Raw genomic sequence first — 22,227 nt, 5'->3', positions numbered from 1 at the left:
CACAACATGATCTACCGAGAAAGAAAACCTTATTCATCAAATTCAAGGTCAAAGTCAAACACACCATGTCTTGACTAATGTTTTCTAAAGTTGGTCATGTTCAACCTATGTTGTGGCGTAACATACAATATATTATTGGAGTTAACAAAATGTTGTGTTTATCGTCCAACGTTAAATTCTCAATCATCGACATGTGGTTAATAGTGTCATGAGGTTATTGAAACATATAATGGTATTAACTACTCACAAGTAGTTAATAGTATTATGAAATTATTAAAATGTCTTTTTTTTTAAAAAAAATATTAAAATATCTAATAATGATTAATTTTACCTTACAAATGATTAATAATGGTAAGGTCGGTCACGTGCATTGGTCAGGTTAACAACTTGGGGACCATGGTTAGGAGCCCAAAAAAATAAAATAAAAATACCATGTATTATATAGTTATTTTATGTTATTTTCTTAAATAGATTAAAATATTTTTGTATCATCTCATTATCTAAATTAAAATAAAAATAATTAGAAAATCTTTCTCTTGATTATTTGTTTCTTTTTTTTCGTGATGTATTACATTCACAAAATTCATGTAAATAAATTTTTAAGTAACTACGATAATATGTAATATATATGACAATAGGCTTAAAATATTTATTTACTTTTAACAATATAAGAAACACAAAACAAAACTTAAATTATAAAAATAAAACTAAAAGTTGGCATATAAATAAACTATAAAAATATATGTAAGTTATACTATGAAATGATGAGAAAATGATGGTTGTATATTTTTTGAAAAGTGTATTCATGTGAAAAGAGAGATAGAAAAAGGGAAAAAAGAAAATTTAAAATGTAATAAGAAATGTGATGAAAAAAGAAAAGATAAATAGAAAGAAAAAATTATAGTAAATAAAATAACATCGAATCATTATTGAAAATGATATATAGATATTGTGTGTATTTTTTCTTTTATATATAGATATTCGCATAATTTTTTTTTTCCGAGGGGTATTGAACTATAGACGATAATATATGAATTAATTGAGTGAAAAATGTGTCACATTCTTTTCAAGTTGCTAAATTATGTCATTCACTTTCACTTAATACAAAAAATATATCATTTTCAAAATGATGTGCTTAATTTTTTTATCTACCAAAAAAACATTTTTGAATACTTATATATAAGAGGAGCTCTTAATGATTATTTTCCCCTGGATTCATAAAATCTCAAGACTGCCCCTGCATATTTGAACACATAACCTAGCGAGACCTTCATCTTTATACAAAAAAAAATGGGGAAGGGGAAGATGAGTGAAGTGATTCCATGTGGCTAACAGCTTTACCATTGAGTACTGAGATCAAATACAGAAGCCTTCAATGATTAAATAAGTTTTGGACTGAAATTCAGACAGTACAGAGGGCAACAAAGCATTTGAAAGGATGGCAAATACATTAATTAATCTTGTTTGACACGTTATTAATAATTTTAATTTCTTTGTGCTGGCATTATTCCACCTTACCATTGAGTACTAAGATCCCTACCTCGTATTACTTTGTTGGGGGCAGGGGTTCTATGAGATCATTATTCACTACAGAAAACCAACCATCGTTCTTTACAGTTACATTTCAAAGAAAACATAGCGATACAACAAAATTTCACAGATAAAATGATGTCGAACTCGACTAGAACCATGAAGTTAATATCAATGGAACACTATGATCTTCCCACTTCGTCTCTATCGGCTTCTTCTTTCTGGGCGCCCAATTTGGCAATGTCTTCCACCAATATTTTCCCATCTGTTACAAAAAAAAAATGCAAAAAGAGCAGTCAATCTGGCAGCTGAACTAACTTTCAAATTATGATGTTGGATTATCTACACAATTTCACAGTTACTTGCACCCCTCTAGGCTACACAAATCAAGATAACACCGAATAAAAAATTCTAAAAAAATTTAAAGAACTCAGGAACTAACCACTATCCTTGGAAAGGTTGCTGATAAACTCATGAATTCCTTCTTTGCCCAGAGTGTCCTTCAGATACATAGCAGCAGAAACAACCTCCTCAGGTGTCACTTTCCCATCATAATCCCTGCCAGAACATGACTAAGCATTTGAATGACATTTGTTTCCAACAATTAGTCATAAAGATTTATAAGGGAAAAGAAATAAAAACCTTTATCCATGTTTCAGTGCTTACTAAAATCTTATACATTCTAAATGAATTGAAAACTTGGGACGGATTCATTTCCAAGAGGAGGAACGGCCACGGAGTTCAAGAAGTGGTTAATGGCTTACTAGTAATTCATAAAAGAGAGAGAGAAGGGATCCCAAGTAATGGATTCAATTGTGGGTATGTAAGTAGGGCTTGTTTCATAGAACGTGAAAACATTTAATTTTCAGTTTAAATGGGAGTGGAATAGGATTTGGAAAATCTTGTGGAAAGACATCTCATAGATTGAATATATTTAAACACATCATTACCAACCTCCTCCCCTTCATTATGCCAAATTGGCGGCAGGGTTCCATTGCTAACGTCTAAATGTTGAAACTCTAGACTGCTAATAGCAACACTTGGATTTCGGATCAGATGCTTTTGTAATTTTTTCACCCCAAAATAACCAATGTTGCTTAACTACTACTGCTCTAAAGCAAGCTCCAGCCTAGCAAGTCTTAATTATGATGTGACTATGATACAAGTAATACTTTACTAGGTTTTATTGAGGGGATGAGTACAGTGATTATTGAATATTATAACTGGGGCAGATGGGTCAAAGATCCGCTTGCAGAGAAATTTAGGAATATATTCTTCCAAGAATTGAGATATCATCTGGGTGTTGAGATTTCTTGATCTACCATGATTTTTATATCAGAGAGAAAGCTTGATTTGCTAAAAGAAACAGCTGAACAGGGACGTTGGGGTTTTAGTCCTATTGACACTCCAGTAGATATCCTAATAGCAAATAAATCCGTAATTGATAAAACTGTTATCTACTCCATGGCAATTAAGTTGATTATTAAGTTGTTGCAATCACAGTTATGAGTCAGTTCTTCAAATTTCCTCAGAACAGGTCATTAATAAAAAAATAATAGCAATATATTGTAACACAGGCTATAACAATAAAAAGCTTCCTTCCCCCTGCCATGGTATCCTCTATGGATTCTGCTATTGAGCCTGGCTAATTGCCATTCGTTAGAAAATACCATATTTAAGTATTCATAATTTGGATATAGAAAATAGAAGCAATTAACCATGGTTTCAAAGTATAGAATATAACACATAATGCTCTCTCAAGAAAATATGTAACTAAGAAAATACCTGTCTAGCAACCGCCAGCGGTCTCCAATTTTAGCATCAACATCATCAATTTCTTTTTCAAGTGTTTGGAGCATAGTATCAACCTGAGAAGCATATAAAACTCTCAATGTTGTTAACTATTTCCAGTTTCAGAATATAATTCAGCTAACAATTAACAGATGATCTGCTTTGTTCTTTTGTTTTTCAGTTATAAAGTAGCATCAAAATTAAAAAGAAACTAGGTCATAGAGTTACCCTGTCAACAAGTGCTGAAGAAACCTTATCACCAATTGCCACCTCAATAGCACCATCACTTTCCTTCCTTGCAGCTTTATAGGCCTTCTTAGCTTCCTGTTCATCTTCTGTACCTTCTTTCCCTACCATACTATCATAAAGCTCCATCTGTACAGTGATAGGTTAGAATTGATTTTGTATGTAAAAGAAGCTGCACATGATGAATAGCGAGTTGGTTTAAGAAAAAGTTTTCTGTGTCAATTCCCTTTTTTCACCAAAATGTTTTTTTCACAATTTCCTCCCCAAATCTTTGCAAATAAGAAATGAAGTGAAAACAAAATGACTTTTTTTTGTAAGTATTAGAGAAAACAGGAAGTATTTTCTCAAAGCCCTAAGAAAATGAGTGTTACCATGCTATGGGCTGAGCTTATCCTCTTATATGCTCATATCCCTACCTTATGTGTACAAACACAGATACAAGAAGGTGAACAGTTGTATTAGAGACTAACATATTCAGCAAAATCTCTCTCTCAGTACAGAGCTATAGAGAAAACATTGAAAAAGACAAGATCAAGAAGACAAGAACAGTATTTTAATTTCTGATTTTTTATTGGGAAAAAATGGTGACAAATATTAAATTCTAAACTTCTAACAAAATGCATTTGTTTTATCTAGCCAATCATTTTTTAACAAATCCATGTTAAATAATGTGAATGCAGAAACATATTAAATTACATCCAAAAGAAAACTTTTCTTTGAATGCCCAGAAAGTATTCATTGTGCAATAGAATCTATATACCTCCTTTCTAACAAGCCTCAAAAACTCTTGACGTTCCCTGCTCACCGACTGAAAAGTTATCAGACAAATGAATCATTTATCAGTGCATAAAAACAGTCTGGCAAAAATAAAAATTTACTTCCACTTCTTACAGATGCTGATGCTAAGATTGCTAATGCACGGCTGAGCTCCCAGAGGTGCTCCTGTTTATTCAATGTCTTTGTTTTTACCTCTCCTTGTATTTGTTTGGTTCTTGAAGCCCTCTCTTCACTACCAACAACAGATTCTACCATTTTGGCCTGCTCTGTCTCCTCTTTCTTTTCCTCCTCCTATTAAATATTTTGCACCCATCAATCTCAAATTAAAGCAACAAGTATACCAATAGCTTAGCAACTTCAACAAGAAAAATAGTATTTGTGGTGGTTCATATATAAAGTTAATTGGATGACAATCATTGAAAATTTCTCTTACATACTTGATTTCAATGTGCTCCAAAAAATGCAATGAAAAAGGAAACACTCAAACATAAAAAATGCTTCTTTTATAGATGACTCATGCAGATTTTCACAATAAATTTATCTTTATCCCTCTCTTCCTTTATCTCTTTCTTACTAGTAGACTTCACCATACATGCAAGTAGCATAAATGAGTTATTTATTTATACAACTTATGTTCCTCGCCCCACTAATTATTAACAAAATTACAGTCAAATGAAGCAAAGCTTTTACATAAAATGATAGGTATAAATGAAGCATAGCTTTTAAAAAGGCTACTTATGAGAGAAAAATCAACAACCCCATGGCTCCCTCCCAGAACATATATATAATCCCTAATAACAAAATACATAGTGCAAAAAAACCAACCTTGATTAGCTCCTCTTGCATTTCAAGATATTCCAACTTCCTCTTCCTTTCTGAAACAGAATCTTCAGACGGCAAAGTTGTCACCCCAACAGTATCTACAACCTCGTCTGGCAGAGAAGAGAGTGTAGCTTGAACAGCTTCCTCTGGTCTGACCTTTCCTGAAACAGAAAATGCTCTACAGAGAGAATGAGATGATCACACCTTTCCAGAAAATCCTTAAAAAGATAATATTTCAACAGAGAAAATACTAAAATACCTAGAAAGAATTAAGAGGGAAGATGGCACAGAATGGTTGAGAGACAAATCCAGCCAGTCCCTAAGCTACAAAAAAATATAACAATTTGCATCTCCCAGAAATGAGATTTGTTTCAACCATACAACCATATGAAGGCTGCTTTTATTCAGCATTACGAAATGTCTTCCAAATTCCAACTATATCATGTAAATGTTAATGTAAACCACTTTGTTGGAGATATTAGATCTTATGAACCATCCTAATACAGTTTTTTTTTCCCAATCAACATTGATGATAGCTTTTTCCATTCCTTTTGCATTTAAGAGCTATACCAACAACCCATTGTTTTTAGGACATTATTTTTTTATGAACCCAACACAATATTATTCAAGAGTCTTGAGATTTGTTTGAGATATATTTGACAAGTGTGGAGACTAGATCAGATGGAGCAGAAGTGGAGAACCCTATTGCTAGAGAGAAATTGAGAAAAACTGTAGGCAAAACCATTAAGAAGGATTTGGCGGTCAATGATTTGTCTATAGACATGATTCATAATAGAATGTTATGGTGTTGTTGATCCACATAGCCAACCTCACCTAGTGGGTAGTGGGAAAAGGCTCGGTTGTTATTGTTGTACTTAAAGCAGCAATTATTAGAAGATAAAGGTTCTAAAAATAGCAACTATGGGAAGATAATGGTTCTGACGTCTGAAAGTAGGAAGACCAGCTTCTTGTTCATAAAAATTGCCAATGTTGCAAATTAACAGAGTTAAAGAGTTCAATGCTACAAATTCCACTGGAACATTTATGATTAACCTGCTGCTGCATTTCTTCCACTGAAAGTAATCCAAGCAATCCTCGATCTCTACAAGCTTGACGAAGCTCTGCTTCTGAAAGAGATTCGACACCCTCAACTTGAATCAGTTTATCATCATTCTTGATCCTGCCAAAGGCAAACAATTTACATCTATTGTCCCTCAAAACATTAATAAGGTTATTAACTGAATATGGTAAATTTAGTAAAAGAAATACTGTAGTTTAGAAAACACATAAACCTTCAAGTGTGGTGTGCAGTGCAAAATATAAGAAATTTATGAAATTGCAAAAATCCTTATCTAAACAACCAGATACAAAGAAAATTTTCACCATAAAGCATAAAATGAAAATTACCAGAGAAGAACCAATGAGCCATGCATATATAAAAAAAAAACAGAGTTTTGACAGAAAGGGAAAATGAATAAATGAATCTTACTCCTGTAATCTTTTGCGGAGCATGTAACGCAAATATGCATCAGTTCCATATGGGCTGATGCCCATATATTTACACATATTTACCAAGCGAGGCCTGTTCTCCATTTTCACAACCAAGTAGCATGTTAACACAATAGCGGAATCCCAAAATATGAGATTAATAACTGGAGAGCACAACTAGTAGCAATGGTAGAAGCACCAACCTGCTAATGTTATCCAGGGTGAGCCCATCATTAAATAATTTGGCAAATTCTAAGATTTCATCATTAGAAACTCGGGCACCTGTTCTGACCTATTTTAATAACATAATAAATACAAAATAATGATACAAGTATTGTACATATAAGGGGGTGTCTATAACATAAAACAACTATATCATGAAAAGCACAGCTGACCTTGTTCATAAATTCATCAAGATCTTCTGCTGTCTTCTTCATTTCTCCACTTTGTGAATTCTGAATCTCCTTTGCCATTTCTTTTACAGTATCTTGAAGAAACTTGGCATATTCTATTCTTGCATTTAGCCTTCTTTTTAATGCCTCCTACAAGTTAAGCCTTCCCAAAATTGAGTGATAATAAAGCACACCAGTAGTCAAGCATGTATTGTTTGACGAGTACAATAAAATCACCTGTTCTTTCATCTTGTCCTGGAAAGTGGAAGGCAGCATGTTGGGAAACAATTTAAGGAATACTGGCAACAATAACTCCATGAATGGAACTATGATAAATACAGCGAATGGAACTAGCCTGAAAATATCAGCTGTTGTCCTTGTGAGTTGCTGCCTCTCCCTTCTAGAAAGACTCTTTCCACCGGCAAGTTTCAACAATAATCTGGAGCTTATCCTGATATCAGCCCAAAGTAGTTTTGTACCAAACCAGTAGTGTTGAAGGGTAGATTTAAATTCATCCCACCAATGATGAAACTTCTTTGCCCAGTCATCCCTAGTCAATGGAAAATCAGACAAGTGTCACACAAACATTTATATTGAACACAAAAACAAGAGGTAGAAAATTTTAAACCTGCTCATTGACATTATAGTTCTGAAAGCTGGACCAATTCCTAAAATCCTAGTCCATAATTTCCTTAAAATAGAATCAGCACTCTTCTTTGGTTCTTGCATTTGTTTAGCCTTAGCTTTTGCTTTTATGTTGCTCAAGCCTTCAACAGCTTCATCGCATTCCTCTGGTGAAGCTTCCTTTTTCTGTATAGTAGCTGATTGTTCACTTCCCTTATAACTGCTAGTCAATCCAGATTGATCAGCTGAAGCCGTGGAAATATTACGGCTACATCTGGATAACCACCCCAATCTTGAAAGATAAACTAACTCTATCTTGTCAGATATAAATCCAAAACTTGATACTCTAAAGGAACTGTGCGAGATAAATCTTGAAGCTGCATAAGCTGCTAGATCATCTTTGTTGACAGTAAATATTTTTTTTTCCTGTACATTTTCCGTAGTTGCAGATGGACAGAAGGGAAACTGGCTCACACCTTCTAATTCACTAGATTCCAATGGCTGAGCGTGCCCAACACTGGAGAATCCAAAAATAATGCGAGTAGGTAGACTACATAGAGGGTTGAAGAAGAGGCTCCTTCTCTTTTGCAAAATCACTCTTGAAGCCATAACAACAGATTCTAGCTTCCGATGTCAGTTCTCCCCAAACAAAACCCTTAATAATTCAATGTTTCAATGCCATTAATACAAAGAATGCAGAAATTTATCACCTGTAAAGTGCAAGAGAATCTCCAATTATTTTTTGCAGCACATTCTGCAATTAGTCAATAGTGACACAGGCACGGGTTTGGCAATAGATTACTTTTTATTTTTATTTTTTTAACTATCTTAGGAAGTTTACAACAACAACAAATAAAGAGAAATGGTTATATCCTCAAAATAAGCTAATCCAAACATGCACTTTTCATATAGTCATAGAACGATAGAATTAAAACTAAATCCAACGCTATTCTGGCAAAGAAAGAAAAATGTCACTTATTCTGGCATTTTTAATAAAACGAATAATACACATAGAAAATGCTATACATATATGTATGTCTATATGATGTTTCTCAAGTTCAAAACATTCTTGAATTTAACCGATCAGAACACTCGCAAACGCAGTATCCACTGAAATCAATCAGGAAACTATTCATTTGCTTGGATTTTCGCAGAAATCCGAATCGAATCGAGTTCAGCTCATCAAATGCGAAACGCACCGTCGTTCATGGAAGAGAGTGGTTTTGACGGCGAATTTATCATATGACGTGTTGGTTCACTTCACTTCACTCCACAGCACCGCCGCCAGAGGCGAATCGAGAACTGGAGAGGAAGAAATGCGCGTCTTCAATGATAGCTCAATCAATCGTGCAAGGAAATGATTATTTATGAGGACAGAGTGAAGAAGCGAACAAGAACGACACTCTGGGGGCTTCCATTGCTATGTATCAAACATTTTTTTACTTTGCCTACAGTGCATGTATATGTATTGCGCCCACGTGTTCAAAATTACTATATTTTAACATTATCCTTATTCCTTCTCTAATCAGTTTTGATATCTATAACTGCGCATATTCAAGATTGTATTTCTGAACTTAAATTAAATTGTCACGTATTTAGTTCAAAAATGAGAGATTTGCTTTAAAATAAAAGGTGCCAATATTACCTGAATAAATTTATAATTTATTTTATAAGTTTGGAATTTTCTCTATGAATGGAAAAAATGTATCAGTATATTCTCTCAATTCCCTCACTAATGTACACGTTTTCAAAATTCTTAGACCGTATAGAGGTCACACTGTAGTAATACTAATCCCCAGCTAAAACATTTTAATCAATATTTCTTTAACTAAACGCTACGACATCCATCCATCAATGATACAAAAGACAGCAAAATATCTCCATTTTGGTGAGAAAAAAATGTTCACAGTTACTATTTCACCATATTGGAAGATGCTTGTGGAAAAAAAAGCTCAATGCATCATATAATGATTGTTGAACTTATGCTTTGTTTGGTCTCATAGAAATGGGTGAAGAGATAAAATTGAGGGGGGAAATGTGTGAGAAATAAAAAATTTATATGTTTGATACAAGAAAAATTGTAGGAGAAAGAAATAAAAATGGTGAGTTTCACACTTTTTATTAAAAATAATATATCATTTTCATTCATAAGTAATTATCTTAGTAAAAAAAAATTAACAAATGTTTTTTCTTTTTTATATTTCTCTCTTTCTTATTTTTTTTATTCTTTTTTAATTTGAATCCTTCAATTCATTTTAGTTCCTAAATTTGTATTTTCTATCATTCTAGTTCATAAAACTAAGGTTATGTACCACAAAATTAACTGAAAAATTAACATAAAACTAAAAAATCAATTTATTATAGTATAAGTATTAATTAAAAATTAATTATTGTTGAAATACCTGAAAAATAATAAAATTATATTTATTTGAAAGTGGTAAACAAAAAATTTGATAAATATATTAAATATAAAAAAATATAAAAAAACTATAAGCCAAAAATTACAAGCTAACGTACAAATAAAATTTTTAAAAAATATTAAAAATTACTAAAGAAAACTTATTTGTCGAACAAACAAATAAATTTTTCAGTTAATAAAAAAAAGTTATAAATTATTTAAAATACTTTGATGAACATAGCTCAAGGCTATGTTTGGTTTGGTGTTAAATAATAAATGGATTGGAATATAATAAAATAAAAATATTGTTCCATTATTTAAATATCTTATAATGAAATATAACATCATTTTCATTCCATTTATAAAAAAAGAACAAAATGAATTGAGTTGTGATTTTTAAATTCTTGTATTATCCTTATTTTAAATATATTATTATCTTTAAATGACTACTATATAAATTTATTGTAGAATTTCAAGTAAAAAGATAAGATATATACATATTGAAAATTGAATTTTTATCACTAGGATTTAGGTGACTTAAATGTAAAGTGAAAGATTATATTTTATTATATGAACCTTAGTTGAATGAATGCATTGAGAATTATGTTTGTTTCAACTACCAAGAGAACTTATTTATTATAATGGGTGACAGTCTTCTATAAATAAAAAAGAGATTTAATGGAAAAATAACACATAAAGAGTGAGTGTATGAGAAAAAAAAATAAAACAAAGTCACTTTATTGAAAAAAAAATATTTTTATGTGAATATGATCATTTCTTGTAGAGGTATTCAAATTTGTAGAATAATATATTAATTGGGAGAAGAAAATCAGGTTAAAGAATAAAACAGAATGAATCATGATTCATCATTTTTTATTATGTTCCATTGAGCTTTTTACAAATCAACTAATAGAATAATTTTTGTTATATCCCATCCTTATCTAGTTTATCCTCTATCACTAATTCAAACATATCATGAAAGAAAACTCAAACAAGTCCCTAAAAATCTTTAGGATTTCATTTAAGTCATTAGAAATGTTTTTTTTTTAAAAATTTTAGTCATTAAACTCATATTATAATTAAGCCCCAAAACTAGGGACCAGAATTAAAAAAATAAAAGGAGTTAATTTCAATAACTTATATAAAATCTCAAAAAAATTCAAATACGTATTTAAGTTTTCTTAGTTCCAAAGGCTAACATGACAACGGAATATAAATTTAGAGACTAAATTTCTCATTTACTTTATTATAAATATAAATTTGTAAACAATTAAAAAATAGAAATTGATGGAAACCAAGACGTTACGAAGCTTTCGAGAAATCTATAAAAATATTATACCTTTTTCATGTTGGTCTCAACTAGCTTGAACACAATAAGTAAAAATGAAATTTAAAAATATATCTTATTTTTTTTGTCATTGTATTTTAATCTTGGAGCCTTTTGTTTGGCTAACAATGATTTGGAAAGAATGAGTAAAGACAAAGTTATTTTTTTGACTATTTGATTGAAATGATTTAAGAGAAACTTTTATTAGTGTGTCATGAGTGATGGGTTAGAGAATATGTTTTTACTTTTGTATCCTCGTCGGATGTTGATGGTTTTTTTTTTTTTTACACACATATCGGGTATTAGAATTTTTTAAAAATCATATTAAACTATCTTTTTCATTTTATTCAAGCAAAATAATTTTATTTATTTTTACTCTATTGCCCACTTATTTTTCTTAAACCAAACAACTCAACATTTTATATTATTTTATTTTTTCAAATTATTTCTCTTATATTTTTAATCATTTTATTTATCTCTTCACCACAAATCATAACATGGAAGTTTCATTTTGGCATTAATTCAGTCCTTGTGTGACGGGGAGATTTTTTTTTATTTTTTTATTTTTATCTTCACCAACTAACTTATTATTGTTTCACATTTTTTCACATTTCATAAAAAATATTAGAGCAATTCCACATTAACATCCATTGAGGTTTTTTTAATGTAAATTTTCAAACATTAACAGGGTTGGTGTATAGATAGAAAAAAATAAAAAAGTATTGGTATGTGTAATTTGAAAAAAAAAATACTACATTTGTTAAAACAAACAATAAGTGTGTTTTACGTAACATTATAATTAATTTCAGACCTTTTTATAAGTTAAAAAATTTATTTGATGGGTTGGATAAATAAATTTTATTAAATTTTTTAATAGTTTTAAATTTGAAATAATATTTTTTAAAATAAAAATTTCTAGATTTTAATTTTTTATCCTTAAATATTTATTATATTTAATTTTTAATCTTTTATATTTAAAATAAAATTTAATTTTTTAATCTTTTATATAATTTTACATTTTCAGTTCAATAAAATAAATTTTTAATTTTCAGCTAAAGATACATAACTAATATTGGAAGGGCAAGCCAGTAATTCCACGGGACAAAACCCTATATTTTCCTCCCGAAGAAAACCCCTCTCTCTTTCCCACTCCGATACCTCTCTTGGAGGAAGCAGCGATGTCGCAGCAAGGTCAAATTCCGATAAACCCCATGGTCCCTCCGCAGAACCCGATGGCCACCATGCAGGTCCCTATGCCCATGCACATGCAGATGCAGATGCAGATGCAGATGCCCATGCCCATGCACATGCCTTTACCCATGCAGATGCAGATGCAGATGCCCCTCCCCATGCCGCTCCAGATTCCCTTCTCCGTCCAGGACACCGCCCCCTCCTCCGGGAAGCGCCGCCGCGACGACGAGAATTCCGGCACCGCCTCCGCGCCGGAGCAGTCGGCGGCGAAGCGTGCCAAGGGACAGGACGTGATATTCAGGATCGTCGTGCCCTCGCGCCAGATCGGCAAGGTCATTGGGAAGGAAGGTCATCGCATACAGAAGATTCGAGAAGACACCAAAGCCACCATCAAAATCGCTGACGCTATTGCCGTAAGTCCTTTTAGTTTATTTATTATTCATTGAATGAATCTGTTTTGAAACAGAGATAAAATGAATTAGGGGATTTTATTTTTTGCGGTTTTTAAATTTAAGTTCAAATTCTCGGTAGAACTAATATGAAGTATTTAGTTTGGAGCTTGTTGACGTGTTCATTTTATGGTGTCTGTTTGGTAGCTGAAAAACTGCCTGAAAGAAAGAAAAAAAAAGAGAGAGTAAGAGTACAAGTTAGATTTTAGAACAATTGAATTGCTGTATTATAATGCAACAAGACACTAATTATTGTATACTATCTAATTTGGGGTTTTTGTGGGGATTGCATTAGTGCTTGCTATTTGTGGCATCTGTTTAGGGTGTGTTTGGAAAGCTGTTTCACTGCCATTGAATGAGCCTTTTACACATTCCAATGCAAAAAGGAGGGGAGGGATTGAATTGGCATTACGTTCAACTTGATGAATATGCAAACACACACTTAGTAGCTGAGAAAGCTGAGAGAAAAACAATGTCAGGACAACTTTGGGTAGAGCTATTTTCAGTATCTAATTTGGGTTTAGGGCTTGTCAGGAGTTAAATTAGTAAATTAGGATAGTGCTAGGAGTGATTGTTTATTCTTTTTAGTTGCTACTCAGTTGTTGTAACAAATGCTTGTTGCATGGTGTGTGGACATCACATTCTACCCTTTGGTTGGATTCGGTATAATGTAATCCAAGGCAACTGATTTCTCAGCTGCATCTCTTTTTGAGAAAATTGGGAATGTTGTATTGTATTGTAAAAGTTGAAGCATGTCCACTCTTGACTGCAAACCCAACAACGATTGATGGCTATTGCACTGGAGTTTTATTTTGCTGATGATAACTATTGTGTAACTGTTACATAAAGTTCACCATTACTTAGGCCTAGGTGAGGTGTAAAATATTTTCCCAAGCATGTCTTGCATACTAGGATCCAAAATAAAAAAAGCCTTATCCTTGTCTGAATATTGTATATTTGGATGTTTATGATAAACAGAAAATAAATCCTACTCCACAAATGTTGTAAACTTCATTCAGTTTTGTTGATTATTAATGAAGGGTTAATATATGGATTGAAGTGCTTAAATTTGCATTCAAGATAGATGTGTCTGGTTATTATTCAGACTAATTGGTGTTTACTAAATCAGAACTCATGTTTTCCTTTTGGGCAGAGACATGAAGAGCGTGTTATCATTATTAGTTCTAAGGACAATGATGAAAAGGTTACTGATGCAGAGAAAGCTCTTGAGCAAATAGCCCATTTAATTTTGAAGGTAAGACTGTCCTGATCAATTTTTGCTCACTTACTTTTTGTAATATATAATTAGAGTATTAGACATGAGCTTTGAAGATTGTTGTGACTTTTGATTGCTGATTTTGTTATCACCCCGTTTCATAATTTATTCTAAAAATCATAGGGGACCTTGTTTATTTTTTATTTTAAAAAATAATATGGTTTATTATTGTTTGTCTAGCTTTAGAACTTGAGAAATACTAATGCTACTCTTGCCTCTATATATATTGGAACATTTTGGTAGATGCTTGAGCAGGTTAGAAATAAGTTGAAATATGTAACAATGTTAGGAAGCATCCTTGAAAGGCATTCAACAATTGTAACATAAAAAACTATAGCTCTAAAATACTATAACATGTCAAACCAAATATTTATGTATTTTTGTAATGATTTCATGTAGTATAATGTTTTATATACCTTGTCATACCTATATGCTATCTTATAAAGTACCCCTGTATGATATTATTTTGGAAACAGTACATGTTCCTGTATCCATGCATCATGATTAAAACTTTTTTATGCTTGACTTAATTATAAACCCTGTTATGGGTCTTAACCTGCTCATTTTCTTGTACTTCTGATAGGCATGTGTCCACTTTAGTTTTTTGTAGACCATTATTTTTTAGATTATTATGTATGCCTGTTAATAATCATGTGACCCTGTTGGGTGTTAATTTTGTTTGTCTCTGCTATTGAGAGGCATTAATATAGTCTTGATGCTTCCATATAACAGGAAGATGATAGCAGTCTTGATGCGTCAAAAGTTACTGCAGGACATGTGGCTGCCAATACGATAAGACTTTTGATTGCAGGGTCCCAGGCAGGTGGATTAATTGGGATGTCTGGTCAAAACATTGAGAAGTTGAGGGACTCTTCTGGTGCCTCTATTACTGTTCTTGCACCAAATCAGTTGCCTTTATGTGCTTCTGCCCATGAATCTGACAGAGTAGTGCAGGTGCGATGTCTAAAATGATGCTCATGAAAATTTTTACTATGAAGGATTTTAGTTATTTCTGAAACACTTGATGGTAACCTTGCCTTCACCATATATATTTTGACTTCAATATTTTAACCAAGATGGCAAGGAACTTTAGTTTGTTCTTTGAAATTTCATGTACTATGTGTGTTAACAACTTAGATGGTTAAATGTACAGATGGACTAACATAATATCAATGTTATTAATCTCTTATAGTTTTCCTGAAATAATAACAATGCTTTGCTCTGCCATCATATTCTTTTGTTACTGCTTTATATTTACTCCTGAAACCTGAATTTTCATCAACATTCTTGTTGAAATTAGTTATCAGGAGATGTTCCTGCGGTAATGAAGGCTTTGGAGGAGATAGGTTGTCAGCTAAGGTCTGCTTGTGAACTTCTGTTTATATAATTATATATTAATTCTGAACCTGGTTGTAATTTACTTTTTAAAATTAGTTTGTCATTTTTGCCTAACATATATATCAACTCAAATTTTGTATAGGGAAAACCCACCAAGACAAGTCATTTCAATTAGCCCAACATACAATTATGCTGCAATTCGACCATCCCAACCATATCTTGACCCAACTTCAGGTTATTTAATGTTTTCTATATCAGAAAGATGTTTGGCTGCCATTTAACAGTTATATCAAGTTTAGAATATTTTCTTACAATCACTTCATCTCTAGGACAACCAATCTTGCAGTTGATTATGTTACATTCGAGATGCTGATTTCGGAAACAATGGTTGGTGGGTTGATTGGCCGGTGTGGCTCAAACATATCGAGAATCAGAAATGAGTCTGGAGCAATGATTAAGGTTAGTTTTCTACTTCTTCCTGTCTTGAAGCACATCAATAGCTTAAATTTGTGACTGCATCAAATAGAAAGTCTATCCTACAAAAGAATTTTCTTGTTGGATTCATGTTTAATTATTACTATACCATTTACTGCATAAAATTAAAGAACCCCTGGATCTGACATTTGCATTTAGAACCATGCAATGCAAGACTTAATTGTAGGACATTGACACAGACACCAAAATGTAGGCCTGAATTTGGTGTTTTACCTTATTTGTGAGAAACAAGATTTCTTGGATCTCCTATTAGCTTCAGTGTTTATATGGGACCAACCATACTTATAAAAGATATACATTAGTTTAAAAAAATACCAAGTAATATTGGGGATTCTACATTTCTTGAATGAATGATTAGTATGGAACCCCTTGATTTTCGTACTACATTTAACTATTTATTAAGCAGCATATAGTGTATTTGATCACTTGATCTGTTTTTAACATATATTGATAAATATAAAAAGCTAGAGTCCACATGTATAATTTTTAAAAGAAAAATGGGGAGGGGTGGGGCACACTTGCCCCTCTAAAAAATAACATATATTGATAAATCAAAATTTGTTGTTAACGATGATATTCTTGTAAGTTCTAGAGCTTGGGTAATTCTAATGTATATTGAATGTTGGTTTGTAGATTGTTTGTTTTTTTCTACTTAAATTCCCTGAACTAATTTTCATCTGATTTATATCTTCATCAATTGGAAAACATTGCAGGTTTATGGTGGTAAGGGTGAACAGAAGCACAGACAAATTCAATTTGGTGGTAGTGCTCAACAGGTGATCTTGTCTATTATTGATTTTTAGCCTTCTAATGTTCCTAGAAGGAAAAACAATATACTTTTGATGTTTGAGACATCTTTTGTTATTATTATCATTGTTGTTATTGTGCTTTATTTGTCTGTTTGACTGGTGCATTTTATCACTCTGGGAACTGATTTGAGATTCAGCAGTATACTATTAATAAATTATACAAATTTTGCTAGTACTTGTCTACCCCAGCATGGTGCCAGTTTAGGTTCTCTCAACTGAATGACTAGAAAGTGCATATGAATAATCCTTAATTGAATAAAATTAATCATATGAATTTATTTCTTGTGAAAGTGGGAGAGGGAGAGGCAAGAGCATCAGACAAGACAATTCAAAATATATGAACTTCTCAAATCATTTGTGTCTTTGTCCATGTCCTCCCTCCTTTTTCCTTGGTGTAGGATCTTCCTTGAAACAAAAAACTGAAGAAGAGATAGGTTGTTCAGCTTATATCAAGATACTAATATAATTTGAGATTTTATATCATAGGCAAAGTGCCTCTGACATGGAGTTGAAACTGTCACACGTCCTTTTATGCTTGTTTATTGGTTTTGGGCTTTTGTATTTTTTGTTGTTGTTGAAACTTGAATTTGGTGAACAGGTAGCTTTGGCAAAACAGAGAGTTGATGAATATATATACTCTCAGTTGATACAACAGACTGGCACCCAACAGTCAGTGTAAGCATTAGTTTTTTTATGTTTGGATATCCATCGTTTTATTTTCCTTCGATAGAATTTTGGTCACACGTGAACTAGTACCTTAGTACTAAATGAAAATTGGGAGACTAGTTCTTTGTAAAAAATGGGAACACCAATCTTTTAATGATTGAAATTTACATGTTTGGAAAAATATAGGGAGTAATATTTTAACAGTAAGAACCAAAGTTTAAAAGATTCTTGGTCTATTCAGCTTCCAGAGATGACACCAAGAAAGCCTAAATCTCTAGTCTCTGTCTACTATGAATCAAGCTATGTTGCTTCACCTTGGGGTGCTTATTTGTGTTAGTAAGATTTGTTACATGGATAGCGTTTGTTTGCCGTGTTAATTGTAGTGGATATTCAGTTGCTGATGTTGAAACTTTTCTCAGCTTGTACCCTATCATTTGTTCTAATATAGTTGAAGGTATATATTTATTTTTTCTACATAATTATATGAATGCTTGTGTACAATGTAACACGCTTATGAGATGTTGGCATGGCTGTGACGTGTTTCGATGCTATCTTAAATATTAAACTTCTTCCATAATATATAAAAATTAAAAATGATAAAAGTCTATTGAACCATCAAAATCACTTTAGCTCTTGCGTTTGCTTTGTTGGTTTTTGTTGACGTGACATTTAATGACGCGGTATCTTCTGCTTCATACTGCGTATGAATGTTTACAGAATTTGTTTTTATTGATAATAATCTAACCCTTTTTTTTGATGTAATTTCACGTAGTTTGTCTTTTTTATCTGGACATTAGCTGATTTTCAAAGTTTTCACATAGGTGAGTGAGTAAAGTTCACATCCAAAAAAAAGTTTAAATTTGTGTTAAAAATTTGATAACAATAAATTTTATAAAAGGATTAATTTGTCATTAATTAAATAAGGAGGTTATTTTATAAATTCAAGAGCCAATTTTAAAACAAAAACAAGTTAAGGGATCCATATATTTTACCCAAAGAAATAATGAGTCGGTCTTCCCTCCGAATGAGATTAGTGGATGCATTCTTTATCGAACGAGGTTAAATTTCTTTTTCTTATAGATACTCATGTCTTATGATGACGATTTCTTAAAAGTTAACTTTATGTATTTCTTTTAAATATTAAAGAATTAAACAGAAGGTTTATAACAATTAAATCAATATATCAACTTATTCCAATCCAAAAATTGCACTTAGAAATTAGAGATACATAAAAGATTAACTTATTTCATTCACTTAAAATTTCATTAGCAATTAAAAATCAAACATTCAATTAATTTAGTTTAGCCTAAAATTTGTGGGATATTAAGAAAGCACCTCTAAAAGTTGATAAAATATGACGAATAAAATTATAAATATTGTTTTAGCTCTCCAAGTGGGATTTTTCAAACACTTGTCAAGAGTAACTAGTTTTAATAATGATTATATTGTTATTATTATTATTATTACTATTTTATATAATAGTACATAATTAAACCCATTGAAGACTTTAAGCAAATTTTGATTTTCAAACATGTATAAAAAAATATTGTGAGAAATAAAATTCATTTTAATGATTTATATTTTGAAAAAAATTAATTTTTAACTATAAAGTGGAAAATTGATGAAATAAATCAACACACACAATTATATATTTAGAAATCATCACATCCTTTAAGTTTCTCGAGAAGGGTATATCAAATGTTGTGTCAGGATTCAAACAACAATGTACATAATATCATCAACAACTATGCCTTCCTTCTCCTAGCTATCGTGATTTTGTATTTTCATTTCTGGTGCCACGATAACAACCACCCAATGGTATTTTCGTGAATTATAAAAAAGGACGATGAGTGAAACTATAAACTAAGAAGAATTTAATTAAAATATGCTAATAATGTGAAGTTTTTACATTGTAATTTTCAATCGTTTGATAATAATATTTGATAAAGTTGTTGATTTTTTTTGTAAAGATTATTTTAAAGTCATATTTAGAACATTTTCTTATGAAAATTGCTTATCAAAGTTCTTAAGCTTAAAAATTAGTTTTTATCTGGTTTCACTATTGAAGTCAAACTAGATTAGCACTCATACTTTGTACGGTAGAAACAAGTAAAAACCAAAAGAAAGAAAGTAAAAAAAAAAAGTAGGGGGGAAATGGGGAAAAAATAGAGCTCACAATGCACGGTCAGACATATTTTATAATACTATAAATGAGATGTAAGAACTGTTTCTCCACAAGAATATGTTTTATCATTAAGAAAAATTGTGAGACCTATAAAAAAAAATATAAATATGTGGAGTGACTGGTAAGATCTGTTATAAATTCTTAAAACATTGCATCATTCAAATAAAAAATAAGTTTTTCTGTAAAAAAAACTCTTAGTAAAATTTCAATTGAGCTAAAACAAATTATACTAACAATATATAAAAATTAAATTCAGTTCAAAAAATGGTGACATGATACAATATATATATATATATATATAGGTGTAACATGATACCCTCTTTTTAATTAGCAAAAGGAGACAATGTGAATCCAATACAATTACTATTTTACTCAATCTTCAGGGTAAGGTAACTTGTTTTCATTTTTTTTTTTTATTGTTTCACTTTCAACCTTTATTTTAAATTTTAAAAATAAAGGTTGGGCCACGTATGCCAAAAAGAAAAAGGAAAAAGAAATAATCTCACAGCTGTTACAGCGTGCAATGAAAAAGAAGATGGTAACCGTTGTATGCAGAGTGCAGACCATTAAAAGATCATTGGCTCATGATGACGAAAGGCCAAAGTTTGACCTAGTTGACTGAATCAAGGCACCATGTGAAGCGTGCCATTCACGCTCTTCAATGTTCCATTTTTTCATTCCACGTATACGTAATAGTGATAAACTAATAATTAAAGAAAAAGTCTAAGACAAAATAATCAAAATTTTGAAATATAAAAAAAGTTTTTAATAAGTTTGGGGGATTAAAACGGTAAGAAACCACAAACAAAGATTCAATATTCAACTGACAAATAATTGTATGTCCACAAGGCAAGATATCTGCTTAGTAAACCATAAGATTACGTTACATAATAATAATCGTAAATACCACACAACATTCTTCAACTATTGAAATTAATTTACTCAAGTAATAGTGGTTCTCTTTTGGAAATCCATTTATATAATGGCCAAATGGGTATATTTATTTTCCTTCTTCCTCTCCCATATCTCTCACCGTGAGTTAGATAATTTATTATCTTTGACTTTTTTTAGGAGTATTGACTTTGACTTTAAGAGAGAAACTGAAAAATGGGGAGGAGAGAAATTATTTAATTCTTATTTGTAATATATGAAGAGATAAAATCTCAAGACAGAACTATTATTATCCTCAATCACATATTTTTTGTTTCTATTAAAGTAGTGGTGAAATGAGGAAAATGAGGTTTTTTTACATTACTAAAATATCCTAATCAGTATTTATAAAATTAGGCGGATTATTAAATTAATGAAAGTAATTAATTTACTAATTCAATTATAATTAAATAAGTGATAATTTATTTTTGTACTTTATACATTGTACTGAATTTTAAATCAATACATATTAATAATCTATTAATTAATAGGTTGCAACCAAAAAAACTGTTAATTAATAGGATATCACCTAAGTTCATAAAACTAATTAAAATATCACCACAATACTAATTTTACAATATCATTAATTATAAATTTTTATGTATGGTAACATCGTTATCTTTTATAGTAATTATTAAAAAAATGTATTTTAATTTTTTTAATTAATTATACACAGTATATGAAAATGATAGTGACTACTAATTACACTTAATAAATTTAAACATAACACATTTAAAATGATGTCGTATTTTCAATTAAATCAATTTCTTTAATTCATAAGAATAAAATATAATGTTAATAAATTTATAACAGACTCTCTTGACTAATAGTTAAATTAACTAAGCATTAAGCAATTCGTCGATCATTAAATCAAACCAGCGAATTCAGATCTACTAAACTTTTTTTATTAATCTCCCCTAGCCTATTCCTATAATTAAAATATATAAAAATGAACAATAGCCTAGCTATACATCATTTGAAAAAAAAAAAAAACAATAATCTAGCTATAATCAGATGTTCTATGAATCATACATGTGTCCCAATCGAGCGTGAACCTTTCCTTATCTGTCCTGGTAGCAAAGTTGTTTCTCCATCCTTTTCTTCAAGCTATGTAAGTTTACAATTCAATTTGTCCCTACTCTATTTTTTAATCTATATTTTTATACCACTTTTCATTTTTTTATTAGCCCAATTATATATCATATTTTTTTTTCTTTTTCATTTTTCACTCTCTAAAATACATGCACGTCAAGTATTATTTTCTTTCACTTTAAATTTATATATATGGATAATTATATATAAATACCATGATATTTAATATATTCTATTAATGACCATTATTTTTCTTTTCTTATGACATCATACTATTTATTATATTTATATCTCTTTTTCTTTCTTTTTTTCGGTTATAGTTCATAGATTTTTATATAAAAAATGATTTTATTCAAATAAGATAAAATTATAATAAATTATAATTTTAAAAACATTTAACA

General features: G+C 30.8%; 2 protein-coding genes across 5 annotated transcripts; one reads left to right on the top strand and one right to left on the bottom strand.

Annotated features, from left to right (window-relative positions):
- Window positions 1-1,479: 1,479 nt before the first annotated feature.
- On the bottom strand, window positions 1,480-9,109 carry LOC100809432 (LETM1 domain-containing protein LETM2, mitochondrial). Of its 2 annotated transcripts, XM_003533529.5 has the most exons (15): window positions 8,870-9,108; window positions 7,675-8,380; window positions 7,284-7,596; window positions 7,050-7,196; window positions 6,858-6,946; window positions 6,656-6,748; window positions 6,220-6,346; window positions 5,426-5,490; window positions 5,170-5,344; window positions 4,459-4,635; window positions 4,328-4,375; window positions 3,550-3,696; window positions 3,316-3,398; window positions 1,973-2,088; window positions 1,480-1,795 (listed from the first exon to the last, which is right to left on the bottom strand). In XM_003533529.5, exons 2-15 carry the CDS (start codon window positions 8,277-8,279, stop codon window positions 1,713-1,715), a joined length of 2,268 nt encoding a protein of 755 aa, XP_003533577.1. In that variant the 5' UTR covers window positions 8,280-8,380; window positions 8,870-9,108; the 3' UTR covers window positions 1,480-1,712. The 2 variants fall into 2 exon arrangements, with proteins under 2 accessions (XP_003533577.1, XP_006587799.1); XM_006587736.4 differs by lacking the exons at window positions 1,480-1,795; window positions 1,973-2,088; window positions 3,316-3,398 and adding an exon at window positions 3,939-3,983 and having other exon boundaries at window positions 3,544-3,696; window positions 8,870-9,109.
- A 3,323-nt stretch (window positions 9,110-12,432) lies between these two features.
- On the top strand, window positions 12,433-18,084 carry LOC100808887 (poly(rC)-binding protein 4). Of its 3 annotated transcripts, none has more exons than XM_014762386.3 (9): window positions 12,433-12,999; window positions 14,189-14,290; window positions 15,044-15,265; window positions 15,612-15,670; window positions 15,792-15,883; window positions 15,996-16,108; window positions 16,858-16,920; window positions 17,552-17,628; window positions 17,861-18,084. In XM_014762386.3, exons 1-9 carry the CDS (start codon window positions 12,574-12,576, stop codon window positions 17,871-17,873), a joined length of 1,167 nt encoding a protein of 388 aa, XP_014617872.1. In that variant the 5' UTR covers window positions 12,433-12,573; the 3' UTR covers window positions 17,874-18,084. The 3 variants fall into 3 exon arrangements, 2 of the variants coding, with proteins under 2 accessions (XP_014617872.1, XP_006587798.1); XM_006587735.4 differs by having other exon boundaries at window positions 17,806-18,084; XR_416133.4 differs by lacking the exons at window positions 17,552-17,628; window positions 17,861-18,084 and having other exon boundaries at window positions 15,979-16,108.
- The last annotated feature ends 4,143 nt before the right edge of the window (window positions 18,085-22,227 follow it).

The sequence above is a fragment of the Glycine max genome, chromosome 9, assembly GCF_000004515.6.
Source record: "Glycine max cultivar Williams 82 chromosome 9, Glycine_max_v4.0, whole genome shotgun sequence".
Taxonomy (NCBI): domain Eukaryota; kingdom Viridiplantae; phylum Streptophyta; class Magnoliopsida; order Fabales; family Fabaceae; genus Glycine; species Glycine max.
This window is presented reverse-complemented; position numbering and strand designations above follow the sequence as displayed.

Excerpts from the sequence above, each read along its gene's own strand:
- LOC100809432 (XM_003533529.5), bottom strand. The coding sequence starts at position 8,279 with ATGGCTTCAAGAGTGATTTTGCAAAAGAGAAGGAGCCTCTTCTTCAAC. Across the intron at positions 4,636-5,169 it reads TGCAAGAGGAGCTAATCAAG|GAGGAGGAAAAGAAAGAGGA; the intron begins GTTGGTTTTTTT and ends AATATTTAATAG. Across the intron at positions 1,796-1,972 it reads CAACCTTTCCAAGGATAGTG|ATGGGAAAATATTGGTGGAA; the intron begins GTTAGTTCCTGA and ends TTTTTGTAACAG.
- LOC100808887 (XM_014762386.3), top strand. The coding sequence starts at position 12,574 with ATGTCGCAGCAAGGTCAAATTCCGATAAACCCCATGGTCCCTCCGCAG. Across the intron at positions 14,291-15,043 it reads TAGCCCATTTAATTTTGAAG|GAAGATGATAGCAGTCTTGA; the intron begins GTAAGACTGTCC and ends TCCATATAACAG. Across the intron at positions 16,921-17,551 it reads TTGGTGGTAGTGCTCAACAG|GTAGCTTTGGCAAAACAGAG; the intron begins GTGATCTTGTCT and ends TTTGGTGAACAG.